The following is a 23902-nucleotide window of genomic DNA, read 5'->3' as shown; positions in this document are numbered from 1 at the left end:
GAGCAGAATTCTGTGCTTCCAACCCACAGCGCCTATCCTTCAGGGCCCTCTCCCCACACAGCTCATTTCTTCTCTGTCCCTTACACACGACCTGCTTGTTCCAGCTCTGATACATCTGCCGGGAATGCCCTCGCCTCGTCCCCATCTAGCCAAAGTCTGATCCTCCCCTCTGGGCTCAGGTTACCCGCTCCTGGCTCCGTTCCCTGAGATCCAGGCCACCCTGACCTCTCCCCTCCAATCCACCAGAAGCGCTCACTGCCTCAGCTGTGCCTTTTGGAATATGATGACACTGGAGTTTGCAAATCACATGCTGCTCCCTGCTTAATACCTGAAAATCTTATCTCTCAGCAAAATTGATAGCCCCCCGCCCCCGGGAAGGAAACAAGTCTTTTTCCACCCATTTTTTCTCTCCCTTTTCAAGTCCCATGCAGTGTGCCGGGCATATGTGGTCGTAGGTCCAACAGGACACATGGGAGGATGGGGTGTTCCTGCTTAGCAGAGGCCTCAGGAGAGTGGGAGCACACCTTCCTCACCCTGGTACCCTGTGCAATGTGGTGAGCATCTCACAGAATGATTTCCACTCTTCCCTAAATGACTGCTGTGATCTGCTTCCCAGTGAATTGGAGCCTGAGGTCCAAACCCTTCAGTCTGGGATGGAAAATCGTTCACCCTCTGGGCCCCGCCCACCTCCTGGTGGGCGACTCTTCGTCCTCACTGGCCTGGGTCCACCCCACTTTCTGCCTGTGGTTTGGCGTAAATATTAATTGCATCCCTCCTCACTCTCTAAAGCGTCCTGCTTCAACAGTAAATCATGCAGTTGCCCTAACTTTCAGCTCAGCACTCCGCCGGCTTCCAAATGAAGCATGGTTTGTTGTTTTCCGTGAGGGCCCAGAGCTTTCCCACCTCCTCTCACCTTTGGCCGTTCCTTCTGCCCGGAGTGATCAGCCCCCTTCCCAACCTCAGGCGTGTACCAGCTTTCCTGCCAGAATCCTACTGTGTATTTCCTAGACCTGCTTCAGCTTTCAAGTTCCCAGGACACCATTTTCATGTGCCAGCCCCCTCCCCCCAAATTTCTATAATTGGTCTGATTTTTAATGGTTAGCACGTACTGTCCTGTACCGGAGCTGCTTATATAAACACCTCGTTTCCCTTATTGGGTGGGGAGCTCCTGAGGCGGGCGTAGGAATTTAACAACTTTATCTTCCATACAGCAGCTAACTCAGTGCCTTACACGTGGGAGATATTTCTTCTTTTTTTTAGTTGTGTAACTTAAGAGAGTCGCGTCTTCTTTGGACCTCAGTTCCAAAATCTGTAAAATAAATCATCTCTGTATCAGTCAGGGTCTAACCAGAAAGACAGCAACCAAGCATTAAATGCAGGGTTACACAGGTGATGGAGCCAAACAGGCGGATATATTCCCATATCCTTCACGCTATTTCTGGTTGCTAGTCTGTTCCAGCTATTTGGCTGTTCTTATGGTCATAATCTGTGTGTGTGTGTGTGTGTGTGTGTGCTAGTGGTGGTGTAGTATAGTGAAGACAGAGATCTTATAATACTGTTCATTTTTTTTTTTTTTTTTTTTTGCGGTACGTGGGCCTGTCACTGCTGTGGCCTCTCCCGTTGCAGAGCACAGGCTCCGGACGTGCAGGCTCAGCAGCCATGGCTCACGGGCCCAGCCGCTCCGCAGCATGTGGGATCCTCCCGGACCGGGGCACGAACCTGTGTCCCCTGCATCGCCAGGCGGACTCTGAACCACTGCGCCACCAGGGAAGCCCCTGTTCATTTTTATTAGGGGAATTTGCAGCTAAAATCCCTAGCTGCAAATTTGTTTTGCATTTGTTTTCCTTTTGATCAATTTCTTGAACCTAATATGGTTTTTGACAGTTTTGTCCAGTTTCATAGTTGCTATTGGAAAAGGGGATTTACTAACTTCTTCCTCTGCCATATCTGGAAGTCCCCATATTCATTGATTTTTGAGTGTTGATCCAGCCTTGTTTTTCTCAGATAACCTCACTTGTTTAGAATGTATACATTTTTCTAAATATTGTGGATTTGGCTGGCTAATATTTTTAAAGACTTTTGCTGATATTGGGCAGTGAGGTCCCCCAGAGATTAGCATCATCAGGAAGCCGCCATCCCCTATCTGCAGAGACAAAGGGAGGTGGCAGGGCTACCAGTTCCGGATGGGCCTGTCCTGTAGGACCTGGAGCTACAGGAGGGTAGAAATGCCTGCTAGAAATGCCACCTGAAGCTGGCTTCTCATGTCTTCCCACCCTCCCATCTCCTGCCTTCTTTTGGTCAAATGCAGCAGAAAGCTGGTAGTCCTGGGAGCTGGGGAGATGCAGCCTCCAGGGGCCAACTCTGTGATACAGAGCAAAAGAGGGGACGCGGTGGGCAGAGTGGGTGGGAGGTAGGCAGTCCCTGGAGCAGCACGGCCCAAAGGACCCCTTCAGCTCTCCAGGTGTGCGGCTCAGTACATCTGTCGGATAAATAACTAAATAAATTGGTACATGTACCAGGAATCTCCTCATCAGGTTTGAAATACGTCCAGCTGCTTATGGAAAATTTCAAGAAATTCTGTGTGTTTCTAGTGTTGGAATTCTTCCATCTGTATAATAAATATAGCTTTGGGGCATATAAGGGGCTTGCTTATTCCTTTAGTTATTCTGAATAAGTCAATTTATAAAATGGATAGCAGCAGTTAGGCAAGTCATAAAATACAGACACTTAGTGTCAGAATATATTATGACCCTCACCAGGTGCTGTGACTGCATAGAGGACGAGGATGTCATCATGTAAGTATTTATTGAGCCCAGCCTCTCCCCTTCATGCTGCATGGCCAGGCATGGCTCAGGGAGGGGGCAGGGAGACACTGCAGACTGCTTGTTCCCAGATCTTGTTTTCTTCCACTGGAAGGTGGAATATGTAATAAAATAGAATAATATCTGAAATTCAGAGAGGATTCCAAATCTTACCTCTAGCCAGTAGTTTCAGCTTCCACTCCTATGAACTCTGTCTTCAGGGCTCCTGGCCAGATAGCACAGTTTGAGCGTCAGCAATTTTAACATTGTTGGGAGAGTTTTTTGGGGAGCAGGCAAATGACCTCCAGGAGACAAGAGGGGAAAGGAATAGCGACAGGAGCTGGGCTAATCTCCTTTTCAGTCCACATGGGGAGTAGTAACTTATTTTATTTGTGCCAGTGGAATCATGAATAAATAAATGTGTGAAATAATGTATTTGAAAACACAACACCCTTAGGGGATGATGCCGGTGATGGTGATGATGATGGTGACTGAAGTGTAGGGATTTAAAAGTGTATCCGGCAAGATGGGAATAAAGACACAGACCTACTAGAGAATGGACTTGAGGACGTGGGGAGGGGGAAGGGTGAGGTGGGACGAAGTGAGAGAGTGGCATGGACATATATACACTACCAAATGTAAAACAGATAGCTAGTGGGAAGCAGCCACATAGCACAGGGAGATCAGCTCGGTGCTTTGTGACCACCTAGAGGGGTGGGATAGGGAGGGTGGGAAGGAGACTCAAGAGGGAGGGGATATGGAGATATATGTGTATGTATAACTGATTCACTTTGTTATAAAGCAGAAACTAACACACCATTGTAAAGCAATTATACTCCAATAAAGATGTTTAAAAAAATAAAATAAAATAAAAGTGTATCCGTTTGGATAGGTCTTTTGCACTGTTGCACTGGTAGCTAAAGAAAAAAATGATTGCATGTCTTTAATTGCACTTGTTACATTCTGTTCCCCAACCCCTGTCTTCATGTTCTTATTTTATAGCGTTATTAGTCCTATGGATACTTGCCCTGGGCTCTTAGTTCTCACTCACATTTATAACACTTGCTCACAAGGCACAAAACCATCCTAAGTCAGTGCGATCCCAAGGAACTTCTAGAATTAGCGCCCCTCCCCGCCTCCTGCCACCCCACCTCCACCCCAGCATGGATGGAAACCAGCCTCCTCCTTCCCAGGTCAACGTTTGGGTTAGCCCATTGTTTGCCACGATTGTTATCCACTGCTGCAGGCAGCCATGATGTTAAATTATCGCCTCTGAATTTTTTGGACAAATGCCCTCAGGGAAAATATTGTTCATGCTGGGTGAGCTCTGAATCAGGTCACAGAAAGACAGTCTCATGAGTGAGGTCTTCCAGGAAAGCACCAGACAGGTCAAATCGTGATGATTCCCTGGGAATTGGGCTTTGGAGTTGCTCCAACCCCGTTCTGCTTCCTTCAGTGGCTGCCAGGCTGCTAATTTTCACTGTGATTGTGGGCTCTTGGTTCCCGAGACTACCATGGAGCTAGGGATGGGGGGAGAGGAGTAGGGCAAGTTAAACTGCAAAAAACTCACTGTTCTTACTGAGATTCAGCCATTTTTTGTTGAATAAATGCTACCTACATGACCTTTGGCTGACGTTCAGAGCTCTGAAAAAGTTGATTCAGACAAATTTCGCCCGTGTTCTTGTTGCTTTTATAAAGGAGGAAACTTCCAGGCGTCCTTATTTCACAGTTTTTGCTGATGCCCTCCATCTTCCACCTCTACCATGCCATTTAGCACAGAATTGACTTACGTCATTATGATAAGTGAATATTTATATTATTTTCTTAATTTAGAAATTTGGAAAACTTGTATCCTTCGTTATAAGCTTGATAGTTTCCCAATAGTTCAAAATTGTTCTCATACAATCAGTAGTAATATTAAGGAATGGGAATCTTAAACATATTGTATATTGAACCATATTAATATTTGGAGATCTTATGAACCAAGTTTTTCCAAATGACTAATACATGATGTTACAAAATCATACATGGGTTAGAGATGTATGTAAAATACAATTTAGACCAATGGACTCTATGTAACAAGTATGAAAAATTCACTGGTATGGTTTCAGATTCCACATTGCAACTAATCTTTGTGTAGTATCAAAGAGGTTATCTGCAATCATATGAAAAGACCATTAAAATACTGCTTCCTTTTCCAACTACATATCTGTGTGAGGACAGAGTTTCCTCATACACTTCAACCCAAACAATGTGGTGTATCACATTGAAAACAGAAGCAGATACAAAACTCCAGCTGTTTTCTATTAAGCCACATGAAAAAATGTAAAGCAATACCACTCTTCCAATTTTACTTTGTTTTGGAAAAATATGGGTATTTTTCATAAAAATATGTTATTTATGCAAACATGTAATGAGTTAATTTTTGTTATTTTTGAAGGGATAAACAAATGTTTTTGATTTTTCTCAGTTTTAATTTTAATATGGTCAGCATTGATGGATATAACCTCCATAAACAAACGTTCTTTGAGCGTTCAATTATTTTTGAGGGTTTGAAGGGGTCCTGCTGCCAAAATGTTTGAGAACTTCTGGTTTAGGCTAATTCCAGACGGTTCAAGCTCAGAAGAAGCTCCATCTACTTAAGGTCACATGCATCCCTTTTTCTCTGATATGGAAATGTTTAACTTAGAAAGAACCTAGAGTATTCAGGCAAGATTTTCACAGCAAAGTGGAAGAAGGCTGCTGTCTCCTTCAGGCAAAAGGAAAGGTATGCAAGGAGAGAATGCAATTAATTGTTCAGGGAAATTCTTCCAGGATGGTTTTGCATTCCTGTCGAATCACTGTGGGGCACACTCTGTCAGCATCTTGCAAAGATTCTAAACCCCCGATGCTACGTTCATACCATTTCAGCAGGTACCACTGAAGTCCCTTTTTTGAACTCCCTTTGTCCTCCTGGACCGCACCATACAGCTTGGCACCGAACTGACCCACAAAATCCTCTGAGAAATTTGCAGTATCTCCCCCCGGTAGATTTTGAGTCATTTTAGGGCTGGACATGATGTCTCCCCCATCTCCCTGACCCTTCTTCAGCTCTTACCATCATATTGGTTCATACTCTTGTTGTCAGTTGACCCATCAAGATGAAAACTTAGAAAGATTTTATTTGCAAATACGATCTCTCTCTACACGCTATCATTTCCCTTCTCTGAATGTCTGTTTTCTAACAGGATTCACAGAGCCAAGCAACAGAGTCAGAGGCTCTGGTTTCCTATCCGAGCTCCACCACTTACCTACTTTGTCACTTTGGGGAAATGGCTCCTTGGAGCCTCAGTTTTGCAGACAGGGAGCAGCTAGCACACTGTATAATAGAGGAGGTATTCAGCAAAGGCTGGGTTCCTTGCCCGATTTTCTCCACCTCCTTGTTAGGATGTTTAGAGATAATTACTAGGGCATGCCAACCGCAAACCGTAACTCTCTCAAAGGCACTTATTAGCCAGTGAGAAGTTAATTATACTTAATCCAGTTCCTTTTCCTCTTTAATGTACTCAGGATGACTTTTAAATCTTATATCCGCTAAAACACACGTTCCATAAAGTCCCACATTACTAAATCATAACATTTCCCGATCTGTTAATCTAGTCATTCAGAAGTTAAGTATATTTAATTCATTTATCTTCTCCATATTTTTCTCAACTTTGTTTTGTTTTCCCTCTTTGATTCTAGAGAATCATCTCTATTTCCTCCTTTATTGCTTTCTTACCTGGTCCTTTGTGCCTCTTAGTCTTGTTTTCCTCTCTTCCTTTTCCTTCTTCCCACGCAAGTTATAGTACCTTCAGGATAACTGGTTTGTCCAGCAGAGGGATCATGGCCTGGATAAATCAGGAAGTCACAATTACTTGGGATTTTCTAGTAGCCCATGGTGCTGTTTCACACCCCTTGTAAGCTCTCGACTGAGGCCAGATCTCCAAGAGCTAATCAAAAAGAGGCAGAAAGGGAATGACGTGGGCAATGTGAAACTCATGCAAAAGTCATTTTCTCTTCATGCCTCCCTCAGCTTTAATTGAAGAGACCTAAGCCTAATTAATGGTGATGAGGATGAGGGTGTCTCCAAGGGTGGATCAAGGACAGTTTGTAGCAGAATGCATCTGGGAACTTGAAAAGTAAATTCTTAGGCCCTTTACTCAGATTCTGATTCAAGAATTTTGAATGGAGTTCCCTGATAATTCTTCTGCATACTTCTTGAGAACCAGCGATAACCTGATCTTAGCACTGACTCATCCTTTTTTTTTTTTTTAATTAAGTTATATTTGACCTACAACACTGTGTAAGTTGAAGGTGTACAATATATTGATTTGATACGTTTATATTGCAATATGACTGCTGTAGTAGCGTTAGCTAATACCTCTCTCACATCACTATAAGTAATTATCACTATATATATAGTGATATATATAGTGATATATATCACTATATATATCACTATTATCACTATAAGTAATTATCATTTTAGCACTTTTACGTTCTTACAGAGTACATGTGGCATAAAATTTCTGCTTTACCAAGTCCCTTCATATTGATTTTTTTTTTTCATTTGAACCTCAGAATAACTTTGTGAAATAGACAGGAGCAGGTACTGTTTCCCCTGGAAATTTGCCCTAAATTTTAGTCTCCCCAGGCTGTTGGTCAGGGCAAATCCAGAGATTAGCTTTGGATCAGGCTTGGCCAACCTCGGCCACCCCTGAATGTCTTCTACTTGGGAACCAAGTTACCAAAAGAAACAAGGTATTAATAAAATTGGAATCAGTCTATGATTTCTGAAAATGAGGCCTATGTGAGCAGGCACCCAACGACTGAGGGCTTACGAGCACATGAGCTCAGGAGACAGTGAGGTCCCTCCAGTAAGGAAGAGAGAGGATAAGGAAGACGGTGTCCCGTAGCTGTAAGTGTCTAACACTGACCCTCCTGGGTTAGATATTTGTGCATCTTTTACGTGCACCAGTCAGTAAAGGTCTGAGCATCATCTCTAAGTCTGAGCCAGACTCTCAGCTCCTGCCTTCTGAAAGTGGTTGCCTCTGAGCTGGGTAATACATAGCGTGAGATCAGCAGTGTTACAATTACAATGAGGTCCAGTGAGATAAATAAGAATGCAAATATAAAGCAAGTATAACAAGTTTTTATTGGGACTGCAGAGCCTGGATAAGGGTCTTAATGGTAAAGGTCAGCAAAGCAGGTCGGGCTCCAGGCTCCATGTGGCTCCAGTCAAGAAAGGGAGGAGCCACTGAGCACCATCCCTCGTGGAGCAGGGAGGGAGAGCAGGCTTGGTGGGATCCAGGATTCGGTTTCTTCCCTGCTGGGCCAAAGCCAAACACCTGGCGGGTCTTGGTCAGGATGGCATGTGGACATTGGTTTCCAACCAGAGGGGTTCACGGCTGTGATTTAGGCTTTAGAATCATGTTAAATTAAAGAGGAAATGGCACTATGCTTCATACACATACTAGTATGGTATCATCTATACAGCCTCCTGGCAAGAACCATGCCTTCTTAGCATGGTCTTAAAAAGAGTTACTGCTTATACTATTCCACTACAGGAGTTAGAGTACTTTAGTTATTTGTGTATAATACCTTACTCCAGAAAGTAATGCTTTTTCAAACTCCCATAACATAGAATGACTTAAAATAAAAGGAGAGAAGACGAAACTAGAATATAAAACGTTTCTCCATTCATCTGAGTAATTCATAGCATTTTCAGTTTGGGGTAAGATCGTGAAGAGTCTTAAGGGAAACTGCTGAGCATCTCAGCCAGTTGCCTCTGACCACAAACCCCTTCCTAGGGGAACCACAGATCTCCTTGAGTGTGCAGGAAAACCATGGTCATTTTCTGTGTGTGCCATGAGGCAAGAAATGTAGGCATGCAAACTTACCTGTATCTTCTCTTCATCCTAGCGGTACCCAAAACGACGCTGCTATTTATCAAATCTCTGCTAAAAACTGTTTGGGGTTGATCTGCGGCTCTGCAGTGAAGATCCATTGAAGTGGAGCTTCAATCCACGGAAGCGGAGTGTCCGTCAGAGAATCAACAGCTCTCTCTTAACCCGAAAGATGACAGGAACACAGTTTGCAAACGTGAGACCTGTGAGCAGGAAAGCACACATCAAACTGATGAGAAAGAGCATCCTATAAGGAAGAAGAAAGTATCGCCTCGGGTCCTCCCGCATCAGCTGACTCCGCCTCCTCCAAATTCAATGGTGCGTGTTCACTCCAGCTATTGGCTGATAATGCCCTTGGTACATCCAGTTCTGAAAATCCCTTGGATGTTAAAGACATGAGGCAAACTGAAGAAGCTCGTGATCCCGACAACACAGAGGACGTTGCAGAGGGGTTGCTTTGTTCTAATTCAAGTAATATTCCCGATAAACAAGATGTGTGTGGCCACAGGACAGTGCATTCCGAACTATCAAGGTTAATGGATGGTGCCTTAGACACCAATGGCCCGAATGAAGAAGTCTTCAACTCTAGTCATCAAAATCCCACAGTACAGAAATCCATCAGCTTTAGCCTGCCGCTGATGGAGGTAGCCTCATCCACTTCCCCAGGTGACAGGGCCACGGGCAACAAGCCTGTCAGCCGCCTGCCTTCCAGCACAGACTTTGACAGTGATTATGAACTCTGCTCAGAGAGAACCCTAACCTACGCCGAGGAGTTTTCAGACAATGACCTGGAGTATCTGGAATGTTCCGACGTCATGACAGATCACTCTAATGCAATTTGGCAAAGGGACCTGCAGGGGACTGAGCGTGTTTTTTTATTAGAAAGCGATGACGAAGAGATGGAATTCAGTGAGTGTTGCCTGGGTGGATGTGAGCATTTCCTCAGTGAAATGGGTTGTGAGCCTCTGGTGTCGGATGACACCGGGCCTATGGATGCCACCGCTGGCCTCTGTGGTCATCACTCACCATCCCAAGAAGTGGAGGTACGGAGCAGCCTAGCCTCCATGCACAGTGCCTCATCCCCGCAGACAGGGATGACCCTGCCTGTGGGACCTCACCAGGATGGAACGTCTGTGGTCACAGACCAGGGGAGATATAAACCACCCACTGCCCCTGAAGCTGCTGAAGATGGCTATCCAGGAATTCAAGGGGAAACCAGAGACGGCCACCAGGCAGGAAAGGAATTTGCCAGTGACAATCTGCTAAACATGGATAAAGCAGTAACAGAGAGAGAGAGGAAGCACTTATCTGGTGAGTTAGGAAAATCAGGGATGAACCAGTGTTTGGAGACTGTGGCTGAGAAGAGAGTAGGGGGGAAAGACTTATTGAGCCGGAGGGGCTCAGAGAAACCTGCCAGGGCGAGGCGACCGGGGATTAAGGGAAAAGCCAAGAAGCTGAACCCCAACCTGGAAGAAGGGGCAACAGAAGCCCCCCTGAATCGCCTGTATCCCAGAGGACCTGTGAAGCACCCACTAACCCCAAGTGACAAAAGAGAGAGTTCCCATGCCAAAGCAGAAGCGACTGGTTTGAATTCCCAGCTCCATGCAGGAGGCTGTGCTACTCCAACCCAAGCAGAGCAAGAAGCAAACATCCTGCAGACTCCACCAGGCTCACTCTCCAAAGACGGGAGCTTGGACTTGCAGGGAGAAGGAGTGTGGGTTAAAAGCGTACTTGAAACAAGCAGGATTCCAGGCTGGAGTGATCATCTTCAGGTAAGACTCCTCTTTTAAAAAATTATAAGCTAAAATGTATTTGTGCGTGCGCACGTGTGTGTATGTCCCTTCCCTTCACATTCACAATTGCTGTTCCACAATGTACATCAAAATGGTTCTTCCAGTACCATCAGGGTACTTGTGAATGACAGGGGCTGCTGCTGGGAAGGAAATCTGGTTTTGAAAAAAGGGCCAGATAAACCCTAAGCCATCCTAATTATAGCAAAAGACAGATAGAAGTAAGAGGCACTAATAGGATTCTGGACAGCTGGAAAAAGAAATTTGATATTTTGTCTACTGCGTGTGTTTTACCAGGCAATGTCACTATTTAGAAAGTTTTTAAGCAAATGTTTTGGGTGTAGCTTGTAAAAAAAAAAAAAACCAAAACATTCTTTTTAGTGATGTTTCGGGGCAGTTTGAAAACTGGTAAGTGCTGGCTTTTATCAGAATTCGTAGTATGAATGAAAGATTTCTGTGTGTCTAAATGATTTGCAGAATTCACTTGATGCTGGAGAAAGTAGATAAAGTAGATTTTGCTGTGCTCAAAAATCAAAGTAGGTTTTTGAATGAATGTCTGTTTTATTTTATTTTTCTTAGACCACAAAGTATTAAAGAGGCTAAGAAAACACAACAGGAAGCCAAAAAAAAAAAAAAAGTTTTACTCTATTACTGATGTGGGGGTGTATTTGAAAAAGATGCAATTGAATAAATGGGAATAATTAATGTACAAATATGTTATGCTTGATATGAACTTATTATATTTATAATTTTAAAGGGTTCCAAATGGGCTTTGAACTGATGCTATGCTATGACCAAGATTTGGTTTTTGGAAATAAATACCTAAGAAAAGTTATTTATCAATTATTTTTACTCAGCCTCTGTTCTCCCTTCTCCCAACTTTGTGGTTGGGACCTAGTATTGTTTTTATAGAAGCCTAGATATACTCCAAAGAAAATTAAGTATTCCCAAATGCATTCAAAGTTATTGAACTCCCTTTGTGAAAAAGTAAAAATTTAATATATTGATTTCTAAAGACCCAGTGATAAAATAGCCTAAAAGTCTCCAGATCCAGGGTAGTTTTTTCCTGAGCAAATTGTTCTGTTCCACGGGCCAAATTAGCCATATAAAGGTCACATTTATACTTTACTTCTTTTCAGGAGTGCCAGCTTTATCCTTTTTGGTTGTTTAACACACCAATGACCACAGATTCATGCCCAAGAGGAGTTTATGGAGGCGGTTTGGCCAAAAAGTAATACAAAATTAAGTTATAATGTAAATTTTTCCATGTCAATAAATATAGCATTTCCCTTTCTACTCATAAAATGCTCTTCCTGACTCAGCTAAGTGCCTTTTCACAGTCGTTTATCCATGTTGAGCGTTTCACTGGGCAAATTGCTTCAATTATTAAAGGTTGAGTGTGGAGCAAGGGGAAGTGGGGAGCAAAGTGGCCCAAAAAAAGTAAGTGAAGGAGAGGGGGCTATTGACAATGTTAGTTTTAGACCCATCACTGTGGGAGGCAATGCCTAGCTCCCTCAGCTGCCAAAAGTTGAGAGGCGCTCAAGGAAGGAGCCCCCTTTGTCACCCTGAATTCTGAGATGGAGAGCCCTGGGGACCAGGAAGCTCACTTGTTTCCTGGCAACGCAGTGGAATAGAAGGGGCGGTCCCTGGGACACTCTTGTCTCTGCCAAACTACTAATGGGACTCTTGCTCACACAGTCACACATTCATGGATGCACACCTACCTTGCCAGCTATCAGCTCAAGGTCTCATCTGTGGTTTCACACATGACCAAGGCAATTATCTCAGGACACTGAACATGAATTTTTAGAAAGCTTGCATTCTGCAGATAGAGGGGCCATTTCTCACTCTGCTGTTCTCAGTAGCGGAGTCGACCTCTCACTCAAGGGACAATGTGAGTAGAAGCTATATATTAAATAGTTCCGTGTAGCCCCAAGTTAGAAATAGGATCTCTGTACCTGTGGCATTTATTGACCCTTAACTAGAGCAGGAACGTCCTGCCACAGGTATAGTGGCATAGTGAGTGCAGATTTCTTTTACCCATGCAAAAAGTTACTCTCTAACTGTAGGAGATGTCTGTATTTCTTACACATGTACGCAGCATAGCCACATTTACAGGAAATGGCTAAATATCATTGCACATGTGACACCAAAGCATTAGGGGGTCATTGGGAACTAAATCAAATTTTTTATAATATTGCTAAAGAAAAAAAAAGCCAGCCCAAGATTGGTGAATCTTTCCATAACTAAGTCAAAAGACATTTAAAATATTTATTCTCAGACATCTGAGGCTCGTGGGAACTTAAAATTGGTTAAAAATCCTTGGTTGAAGGTAACATTAATAAATTTGCCCTCTCCTGACTCTTGCCTGATTCACTTCCTTGAAGGTGACTAGCAGTAGAAACAGTGACCAGCATCTTATCTTTTAGTATTTTCTCTTCATCTGTGTATTGCTTTTAGCATGCTGAGAAAAATTCCATATCTCTAATTCTACGTTACAGGAACGAGGCAAATGTGTAGACTAAACTGAATCCAGGAGTCCTTACTTGCTGTCTTCCTTTCCCACTCTAACAAGGCAAAGCCATCTTGTTCTGATTTGTCTCGAGATAGTACTTACCCAGGCTAAGACTGAAAAGCCCCCTGTTCCTCTACATTTATGGAAGATTCCTAAATTAATCCCAGTTTGGGAGTGGAAAACAGAAAGGGTACCCCAGGCTAACTTGAATCATCTTCCAGGGTCACACTGCCAATCGTTCACCTTGGTTCTGATCTTGCTTTCTTGATCCAACTCAGAGGCAGGGCCGGCCAGTCTGCCCCTCTTAAGTTTCCCTGTAGCCACACTGGGGTAAGATCATCCTCACTCTTAAATCAGAAGTACTGTGTCTGTCCTTCTGCAGAGCTGCCAGCTTCACCCCAGAGAGATTTGCATTGCTCTCTGGGATCATGGGAACTCAAGTGTACGGTATGGAAATGTATTCTTAGGTTCTGATAGTTAAGAATCTTCCTGACCAGGAATCAGCAGAAAGGGTGAGCTCCATGATGGTAGTGAGTTCGGTCACTGTTTTTTTCACTGAAATGTCCCAAGTCCTTGGAATAGTACTGGTCACGTAATAGGCACTCAATAATTGAATGAGTAAACAGCCAGATGGTACTAGATAACTAGATTGAGTCCTCTCCCTTTTTTTCTTGATGAGTCTGGCTAAAGGTTTGTCAATTTTGTTTATCTTCTCAAAGAACCAGCTTTTATTTTCACTCATCTTTGCTATTGTTTTCTTCATCTCTATTTTATTTATTTCTGCTCTGATCTTTATGATTCCTTTCCTTCTACTAACTTTAGGTTTTGTTTGTTCTTCTTTCTCTAGTTGCTTTAGGTGTAAGGCTAGGTTGTTTGAGACTTCTGTTTCCTGAGGTAAGATTGTATTGCTATAAACTTCCCTCTTAGAACTGCTTTTGCTGCGAATTCCAGGTATAGTCATGTATGATTCTAATATTCATTGGTCTCAACTACTTTATGGCCTTCATTGTCATAAGTACATTCCTTGGTTCCCCTCATATACCACCTTTCTACTAGGAAATTGCTACCCATTGCTCTTCTGGCCCTGGGGATGGATTGGTTTATGCTAAACTGACCACACTTTGCATTCGGCTTCCTTGTGAATGCTGGTAATTCAGATACAACCTTGGCCTTGTTGGTGGCTTATCAGCTCTCACAAATTGCTAACTAGATCCAGGAAGATCTTACCACATCCCCCTAGCATTCAAGACCCTCCACAATATTGCTTCTGTTTACCTCTGAGAGGCAAAGCAGACGTACACGCTGGCTACCTTACCTGGAAAAGGAAGACTTTTCTCAGAATGTGTTTTTTCCATCTTCTGGTCTGGAACGCCATCACTCAGCTTGTTGCTAGCTCAGCTCACCTACTCCTTCAAGGCCAAGGTGCAGGTCCTTCAAATTGTACTTCCCCTGAAGCACTTTCCTCATCCCTAACTATGATTTCTCCTTCCAGAGAAACAGCATGCTTGTCCTCATTCTTTGTATAGTGTGGTGAGCTCTGGACCTGAGTTTGGTTCCTGCCCTACTGCTTTCTGACTCTGTGCCCTGGGAAAAACTACTTAAGCTCTCCCAGCCCCAGTTTCCTCATCTAAAACAAAATAATACTAATAACAATAATAATAACAACCGCCACCACCTCACAGAGTGTTGTACGGATTAAATGCTCAGCACAGTACCTATTATGCAGTTAACATTTAATAAGTATTTTCATTTTTCAATTTATTATTTACCTTCTTAATCCATATGTCCTTTCTCCCCATATCAGCCTCCTTTTGGCTGGCTACAAGAGGATTTAATACCTTTTTTTAATTGAAATTTTTAATGAGATATTGTACGTGCACATATAGTTGTAAGAAATGAGACAGAGCGCTGTACACTGTGCCCAGCTTCCCCCGATGGTAACATTTGGCAAAACTATAGCATAATTTTCACAACCAAGACATTGACCTTGATACCATCTGTTGATCTTATTCAGATTTTCCCAGTTTTACTTGTGCTTCTGTATGTGTGTATGTATGTGTGTGTAGTAAGATCTATAGAAATGTGTCACTTGTGTAGGCTCACGTGATAAATGTGGTAGGAAAGTTCATTTAAGTGCAGCCGAGTAGCTAGGCAGGCAGTGTAATAACACGGTATACGGCAGCTTGAAATGTGCATGGCCACCCAGTGACAGGCAGACACAGGTCTCCAGTAAAATTCGTTCAAAGCATAGGAAAATATAAGCTGATAATCTAAACCTTCTTGCAATATAGTTCTCATATCTGGGACAGAACAATCTGAGATTCGAATTCATCTGCATAATAAAATGCATCACCCCAAATAACAACTGTTAGCACTGACTCAGGAAGGCAGATAAGCCAGCTCTCTGCTGATGATGGGAAGGGCCGAAGTTTATAATCACTCATCTCTCAGAACGTGGCAGTCACGCCTCTTGTCAGCACTACTCCACGGCTGACCCAGGGAGTAACACAAACGTTTGTTTTGTTTTTAATCACAAAGCCCACTGTGCCACTTCTGCCTAAACCCATTACCATCCTGGACCTGCATGATTACTGCTCACTGCAGGTGTTGTACTCAGTCGGTATTAAATAATCAACGGCCGGCCATCATCAAAAAATCTGCAAACAGTAAATGCTGGAGACGGTGTGGAGGAAAGGGAACCCTCGCACTGCTGGCGGGAATGTACATTGATACAGCCACTATGGAGAACAGTATGGAGGTTCCTTAAAAAACTACAAATAGAACTACCATACGACCCAGCAATCCCACTACTGGGCATATACCCTGAGAAAACCATAATTCAAAAAGAGTCATGTACCAGAATGTTCACTGCAGCTCTATTTACAATAGCTGAGACATGGAAGCCACCTAAACGCCCATCGACAGATGAATGGATAAAGAAGATGTGGCACATATATACAATGGAATATGAGTCAGCCATAGAAAGAAACGAAATTGAGTTATTTGTAGTGAGGTGATAGACCTAGAGTCTGTCATACAGAGTGAAGTAAGTCAGAAAGAGAAAAACAAATACTGTATGCTAACACATATATGGAATCTAAAAAAAAAAAAAAAAGGTCATGAAGAACCTAGGGGCAGGACACGAATAAAGATGCAGACCTACTAGAGAATGGACTTGAGGATATGGGGAGGGGGAAGGGTAAGCTGGGACAAAGTGAGAGAGTGGCATGGACATACATACACTACCAAATGTAAAACCGATAGCTAGTGGGAAGCAGCCGCATAGCACAGGGAGATCAGCTTGGTGCTTTGTGACCACCTAGAGGGGTGGGATAGGGAGGGTGGGAGGGAGGGAGATGCAAGAGGGAAGAGATATGAGGGTATATGTATATGTATAGCTGATTCACTTTGTTATACAGCAGAAACTAACACACCATTGTAAAGCAATTATACTCCAATAACGATGTTAAAAAAAAAAAAAAATCAACGGAAGCTCGTTAGTACCTACAGCCTTGCTACTCACCTTGTGGTCTGCAGACCAGCTTGGCAGAATGCAAAATCTCAAGCCCCGCCCCAGTCTTGCTGAATCAGAATTTGCAATTTTAGCCCAATTCTTAGGAGATTTGTATGCACACTAAAGTTCCAAAAGTCCTGGTCTGCAAGAAGAGATCTTTCCCACTGAGACCCTAAGGCAATGGTCTCAACCCTGCTGTACCTGGGATCACCTGGGACCTTAAACCATTCTGATGCCTGAGTACCGCCCCCGTCCCTCACTCCCCCTACAAGATTCTGATGTCATTTGTCTGCAGTGTGGCTGGGCACTGAGGGTTTTAAAAGCTCCCAAATGATTCTCTGAACCTCTAAGATTGAGAATCTTGGCTGTGCTTTAGAACCATCCCTGGTTTTCTAAATATACAGGTGCCCAAGCCCCACCCCCAGAGGTCCTGGTTTTGGTGGTTCTAAGGCCCTCAGGGAGTGGAATGCAAGTGTCACTCTGGCGGTTCCAGGTCCCACACCTGCAGAGCAGGGCCACCTTTCCTGAGAGGTTGTGCCCCTCACGAAAGCGCTCCCTCAAGGATACTGGAGCCCCTTGCACCTGATTTTCTGCAATCTTAGCCAAGGAACAAAGCGCCAGGCTATTCAATACTACTTTTCAAATCAAGGTAGTGGGCGTTCTCCACGTGTAAGTTGTTTCTGCTCTGGTGCGGTATATGCATTCCCGCAACACCTCACATTCTGCAAAGTCACAGTCCCCACAGCTTCTGGGGAAAATAGTATTCCCCGCAGGTTACTTCATAAACAGGCCATTTAAAAACTAGAGACAAAAGCAAAAAATGAATGCAAGAAGTTCACTTGGACCACCCAGGGAGGCGGCTCAGGTTGCCTGAGGGCTGCCACAGCAGAGATTAAATATACACAAGGTCATTGAGTGGAAGTGCTGGCAGCCCTTTAGTCAGAGCAGCTGGAGGCTGAGATGCGAAAACAGAAATGGGTCTCTGTGGAGCCGTCTGTGAAACTGGGCCTGGGAGGTGCCGCGTGCCTTCAAGTGACCCAGGCCTGGAGGGTGCCTCTTAGGAGCACTGGGGCAGGCTTCATTTTTTTTTTAATTTATTTTTTAATTGAAGTCTAATTGATTTACAATGTTGTGTTCATTTCTGCTGTACAGCAAAGTGACTCAGTTATACCTATATTTTTTTCAGATTCTGTCCCATTATAGTTCTTACAAGAGATTGAATATAGTTCCCTGTGCTATACAGTAGGACCTTGCTGTTTAGCCATTCTATGTGTAATAGTTGGCATCTCCCAACCCCAGTTCCTCAGTCCATCCCTCCCCCACCCCCCAGGCTTCAGTTTTAATTTTATTAAAATATGACTACAAAGGCTCCCTGCTGCCAATGCAAAAGCTGAGTTAAAGGCTATTCCCTTTCCTGCTCAAGATTCTATAGTTTACTCCAGCTATTCAGGGGCCCTTAGCGCAGCATCTATGTTATACTGATGTCATTCCCTAGTAACTGATTTCATCGGGCTACCTCATTACAGAACCCGTGTTACAGAGTCCCCCCTGTGCTGCGGGGGCACAAAGGCCTGCTGCTCAGGGGCTCCAAGGCCTCAGGGCACTGCCTCCAAGTGGGGGCCGGGATGATTTGCACTGGGAATCACCTGCTATGGTGCTTGTTTAAAGATACAGATCTCTGAATTGTACCCAAGACTTGTTGTATCTGCACCTTTAATTAAGTGATTCTTAATTAATTAAGTGATCACTTTAATTAAGTGATTCTCCTGAGCAGAATTTAAGCCATGGGCTTAACTAGAATGAGACCTGGCGTGAATACTACAACTTGAGGCGTTCCTGTAAAGAATCACAGGATTTTGGAAACCACGGGAAGTTTAGGGCTTGTCAAGTGTAACCCCTTTGCCCTAAGAGGACAAAACCCTCATGACTTGGATTTTTCTCTGCTTTCTAGTTGGCTTGCTCTAAATGCAGCTTGGGCTTCACCTGTCCAGCCACTGAAATAAATACAGATCCTGATTTATTGTAACTAATCCAAAACAGGTGTACCATCTACAGCTGAGTTTTATTTTGAGGAGTAGGGACGGGACAAGAATCTGGGTGGCAGCAGGAGAGGCTGGTGAGAGGAGGGTCCTTGGGCTGCGAGGATGAGTTTTAGTCCCTGTAGCAAATCTCTCATCACTGCCTTGGGTGGGAGCTGAGTGCCAGAGACATGCCTTATTGGTCTTTTTTTTTTTTTTTTGCTATGACTGAAAGTGAACTTGCTTCACTGAAAAGGGACCGAAAAAATATTGGGTTACCCAACCATCTATCAATATGAACGCTAAAGCTGTGGTAATCAGAACAGTGCGGTAGTAGCCCCAAACGGATAAGTAGATAAACCAAAGTGAGTTGAGAGAACAGAATCAGACCTAAGAATATATTGGAATTTGGTTTAAGATAGAAATAGCCAAGTTTTAGGGAAGAAGCAAAATCCTCAAAGTTGACACAACTAGCCATCCGTGTGGGGAAAAAAATAAGACCAATGGACCTCAAATAAACTCCAGATGGATCTTTTTTTAAAATTAATTAATTAATTTATTTATTTTTGGCTGCATTGGGTCTTTGTTGCTGCACACGGGCTTTCTTTTGTGGCGAGCGGGGGCTGTTCTTTGTTGCGGTGCACGGGCTTCTCATTGCGGTGGCTTCTCTTGTTGCAGAGCACGGGCTCTAGGTGCGCGGGCTTCAGTAGTTGTGGCGTGAGGGCTTCGGTAGTTGTGGCTCATGGGCTCTAGAGCGTAGGCTCAGTAGTTGTGGCTCATGGGCTTAGTTGCTCCACAGCATGTGGGATCTTCCCGGACCAGAGCTCGAACCCATGTCCTCTGCATTGGCAGGCGGATTCTTAACCACTGTACCGCCAGGGAAGCCCCAGATGGATCTTTGAGTTAAATATAAAAAACCCAAACTATAAACTACTGGAAAAAGTATTGGAAACTATTTTTATGACCTTGAAAGCCACAAGATCTTCTCGGGATGTAAAGAACATCAACAACAACAAAAACAAAGAAAAAATGTGACAGTTTTGATTACATCAAATTAAAAATTTTATATAACAAAAAATACTATGAACAAAATTAAATGAAAGTGACGCACCAGGAAAAATATGTCAAACATGTAAGAGACAAAGATTAATTTCCAAGGCATATAAAAAACAAATAGATAAGAAAAGTACCCTTAACAACTGAATTTTAAAAAAGGTAAAAGTAAATAAATATGAAGTTCATAGAAGAGAGAATCTAAGTGGTTATTAAATATATGAGAAGATGTACAATCTTGTGAGTAATTAGGAAAATATAAATTTAAAAGATGTAACATTTTCACCCATCAGACAGACAAAAGATTTAAAGGATGATAACATCAAGTTATTGAGATTATGGAGAAATGGGTTCATTGCCAGCAAGAATGTAACTTGGTGGTATCTTTTAACACGAAGAAGGGCAGCAGTGTCACTTTTCGGTATCTACTCTCAAGAAGAGCTTACACACGGGCCCCAGGAGGGCTGTGTACCATAATATGTTTTGCAGAATTGTTTGTCTAAGGAAACATTTATGCAGAAACAGCTAAATAAAATGTGGCCTGTTCAGATGATGGGCATCTCAAAACATAATATAAAGAGAAAGGTATAGTGCAGCATGATCCATGGAACATGATACCATTCATGCCCTCCAGACTAATCCAGAGTAGTGTATGTTCTTATACATACATATATATATATACATAAAATTATTTTTTTAAGTCTGGAAGGATACACACCAAAATGATAATGATGACTAACTCCAGGGAGGGAAATAGGAATATTGCATTCAGAAGGGTGATTAGTAATGTAACATTTTAAAAGGAAACTGTATTCATTTATTACCTGCATTATTGAAAACTAGTGGTTTTTTGAATTTAACTTAATTTTATTTGTTTTTACATCTTTATTGGAGTATAATTGCTTTACAATGGTGTGTTAGTTTCTGCTGTATAACAAAGTGAATCAGCCATATGTATACATATATCCCCATATCCCCTCCCTCTTGAGCCTCCCACCCTCCCTATCCCACCCCTCTAGGTGGTCACAAAGCACCGAGCTGATCTCCCTGTGCTATGCAGCTGCTTCCCACTAGCTATCTATTTTACATTTGGTACTGTATATATGTCCATGCCACTCTCTCACTTCATCCCAGCTTACCCTTCCCCCTCCCCGTGTCCTCACGTCCATTCTCTATGTCTGTGTCTTTGTTCCTGTCCTGCCCCCAGGTTCATCAGAACCATTTTTTAAAAAAGTTTTAGATTCCATATATATGTGTTAGCATACAGTATTTGTTTTTCTCTTTCTGACTTACTTCACTCTGTATGACAGATTCTAGGTCCGTCCACCTCACTACAAATAACTCAATTTTGTTTCTTTTTATGGCTGAGTAATACTCCATTGTATGTATGTGCCACATCTTTATCCATTCATCTGTCGATGGACACTTAGGTTGCCTCCATGTCCCGGCTACTGTAAATAGAGCTGCAATGAACATTTTGATACATGACTCTTTTTGAATCATGGTTTTCTCAGGGTATATGCCCAGTAGTGGGATTGCTGGGTCATATGGTAGTTCTATTTTTAGTTTTTTAAGGAACCTCCATACTGTTCTTCATAGTGGCTGTATCAATTTACATTCCCACCAACAGTGCAAGAGGGTTCTCTTTTCTCCACACCCTCTCCAGCATTTATTGTTTGTAGATTTTTTGTTGATGGCCATTCTGACTGGTGTGAGGTGATACCTCATTGTGGTTTTGATTTGCATTTCTCTAATAATTAGTGATGTTGAGCATCTTTTCATGTGCCTCTTGGCCATCTGTGTGTCTTCTTTGGAGAAATGTCTATTTAGGTCTTCCGCCCATTTTTGGATTGGGTTGTTTGTTTTTTTGATATTGAGCTGCATGAGCTGCTTGTGTATTTTGGAGATTAATCCTTTGTCAGTTGCTTCACTTGCAAGTATTTTCTCCCATTCTGAGGGTTGTCTTTTCATCTTGTTTATGGTTTCCTTTGCTGTGCAAAAGCTTTTAAGTTTCATTAGGTCCCATTTGTTTTTATTGCCATTACTATAGGAAGTGGGTCAAAAAGGATCTTTCTGTGATATATGTCATAGAGTAAAACTAGTGTTTTTGAAAAGGAAAACAGACTGGGGCCTAGGAATCCTCGATTCTAGTCCTGGTTCTGCCAGTGACCAGCTGCACGTCCTGTGTCATTTCTCCTCCTCTTGAGGCCTCTTTCCTCAGTGTGAACTGAAGGGATTCAACAAGAAGATCTCTGTTTCCCAGGCACTAAAGTCCTGTGAGTCCTTAATTCAAAAAAATACCAAAAAAATGTATCAGCTACCAAAAAAATATCAAATAAAATGGAAGGAAATGTGGATCTCTAGGTGCGAAAGTCTGTCTAAGCATAAAGGGAAAGAAAAATGGATAAATCTGACAATGTTCGAGGTAATTAGGTTTAGATGAATTCATGAGGGTGGACCCCCCCCCCCCACAGTGGGATTAGTGATCTTATAAGAAAAAGAGGAGAGACCATGGGGAGGCAGCTGCACTGTATGCATGCCAGAAAGAGAGCTCTCACCAGGAACCGAGTTGGGTCTCCAGATCTATGAGAAATAAAATTCTGGTGTTTATATATATACAATGGAATATTACTCAGCCATAAAAAGAAACGAAATTGAGTTATCTGTAGTGAGGTGGATGGACCTAGAGTCTGTCATACAGAGTGAAGTAAGTCAGAAAGAGAAAAACAAATACTGTATGCTAACACATGTGTATGGAATCTAAGAAAAAAAATAAAAGGTCATGAAGAACCTAGGGGCAGGACAGGAATAAAGACGCAGACCTACTAGAGAGTGGACCTCAGGATATGGGGAGGGGGAAGGGTAAGCTGTGACAAAGTGAGAGAGTGGCATGGACATATATACACTACCAAACGTAAAACCGATAGCTAGTGGGAAGCAGCTGCATAGCACAGGGAGATCAGCTCGGTGCTTTGTGACCACCTAGAGGGGTGGGATACGGAGGGTGGGAGGGAGGGAGACGCAAGAGGGAAGAGATATGGGGATATATGTATATGTATAACTGATTCACTTTGTTATAAAGCAGAAACTAACACACCATTGTAAAGCAATTATACTCCAATAAAGATGTTAAAAAAAAAATTCTGGTGTTTAAGCCACCCAGTCTATGGTATTTTGTTAGAGCAGTCTAAGCTGACTAAGATATAAAGTCACCCTCAGAATTCACAGCCCCAGGTAATTTGGGAGCTATTTGGTGCACTAATATCGTAAATTACTAACAATCATCCCTATGGTTTAAAATAGCTTCTATTTGTATCTAATTTATACCAGAGGTTACCCTATCCACTGGGAAGCTGTGTTCTTATGAATGGTGATATTGATACTTTTGTGTTCATTGCATGGCACGTATATGACACTGTCCTAAGGCATTTTCTGAAATGGAATTGTTACCCAAACTAAGCAATAAGGAATAAGCCAGATCAGTCAGTTGTGTAGTTAAAAGATGACATTGACTTGGAGGTACACTTTTAGATCGTCATCCCAGCTTCTATACTTGGTCAAAAGTTTGCACTGCCTGTGGGGAGAAACAGAAGTGTCTCCTCATCCACAAAAATAATCGCCCTTTATTGAGTGTCTGTCTTCATGTTCCTAGTACTGAACGAATGCCCCGCATTTGCTATTTCGTTCAATCCTTGTAATAATAGTGTGAGCCTGCCCACAAGGCTCAAAGATGTTAATTAACAGGAACATGGCACGTTTATTTCAAGTGGGAAAAATGGAATTCAGATTCCCTGAGGCAATCAGGTCAACACACCACAAACTGAAGCTGCTGCTGCTACTGCTGAGGGCCACCGAAGTTTGAGAAAAGAGCCAGGATCATTCAGGAAAAAGAACCCCATTAATTGGCTCCAAAATCCAGATTGTTTATGAAATTATCTAATTGTCCCCAAGGCAGATTTGGATTCTGCCTGCTCCCTAGCTCCTCAGTCACCTGGGCTCAACTGCCCCCGGGGCCACTCTTCTGCTTAGTCCTACAGCTCTTCATTTAGAGCCTCTCCTGTCCATCACACTGGATTAGATCCACACTATCCTGATTCATCTGCCCTGCTGGACTGTGAACTCCCTGTGGTCAGTGGTGAGCCTTACTGAGCACACAGTACCTGGTCGTTAGAAGAGCTCAATAAATGTTGAATTGAACATTGCCCTGTGATCTGAAAGGCCCGTGTACAAAAGGGGATATCAATCCAGCAAGCGTGACAAGCACTCCAGAAACATTGTCAACCA

General features: G+C 42.9%; 1 protein-coding gene across 1 annotated transcript in view; it reads left to right on the top strand.

The window, feature by feature from the left end:
- ALPK2 (alpha kinase 2) overlaps window positions 1–23902 on the top strand; it is a 113323-nt gene that overhangs the window by 17125 nt on the left and 72296 nt on the right. Inside the window, 3 exon segments of the mRNA XM_060029552.1 lie at window positions 8745–8844; window positions 8846–8972; window positions 8975–10500. Of these exon segments, the coding sequence (XP_059885535.1) occupies window positions 8745–8844; window positions 8846–8972; window positions 8975–10500 (1753 nt within the window).

This window comes from Delphinus delphis, chromosome 13, assembly GCF_949987515.2.
Source record: "Delphinus delphis chromosome 13, mDelDel1.2, whole genome shotgun sequence".
NCBI classification, from domain to species: domain Eukaryota; kingdom Metazoa; phylum Chordata; class Mammalia; order Artiodactyla; family Delphinidae; genus Delphinus; species Delphinus delphis.
Note: the sequence above shows the minus strand (reverse complement) of the source record. Positions and strands in the feature narration are given on the sequence as shown.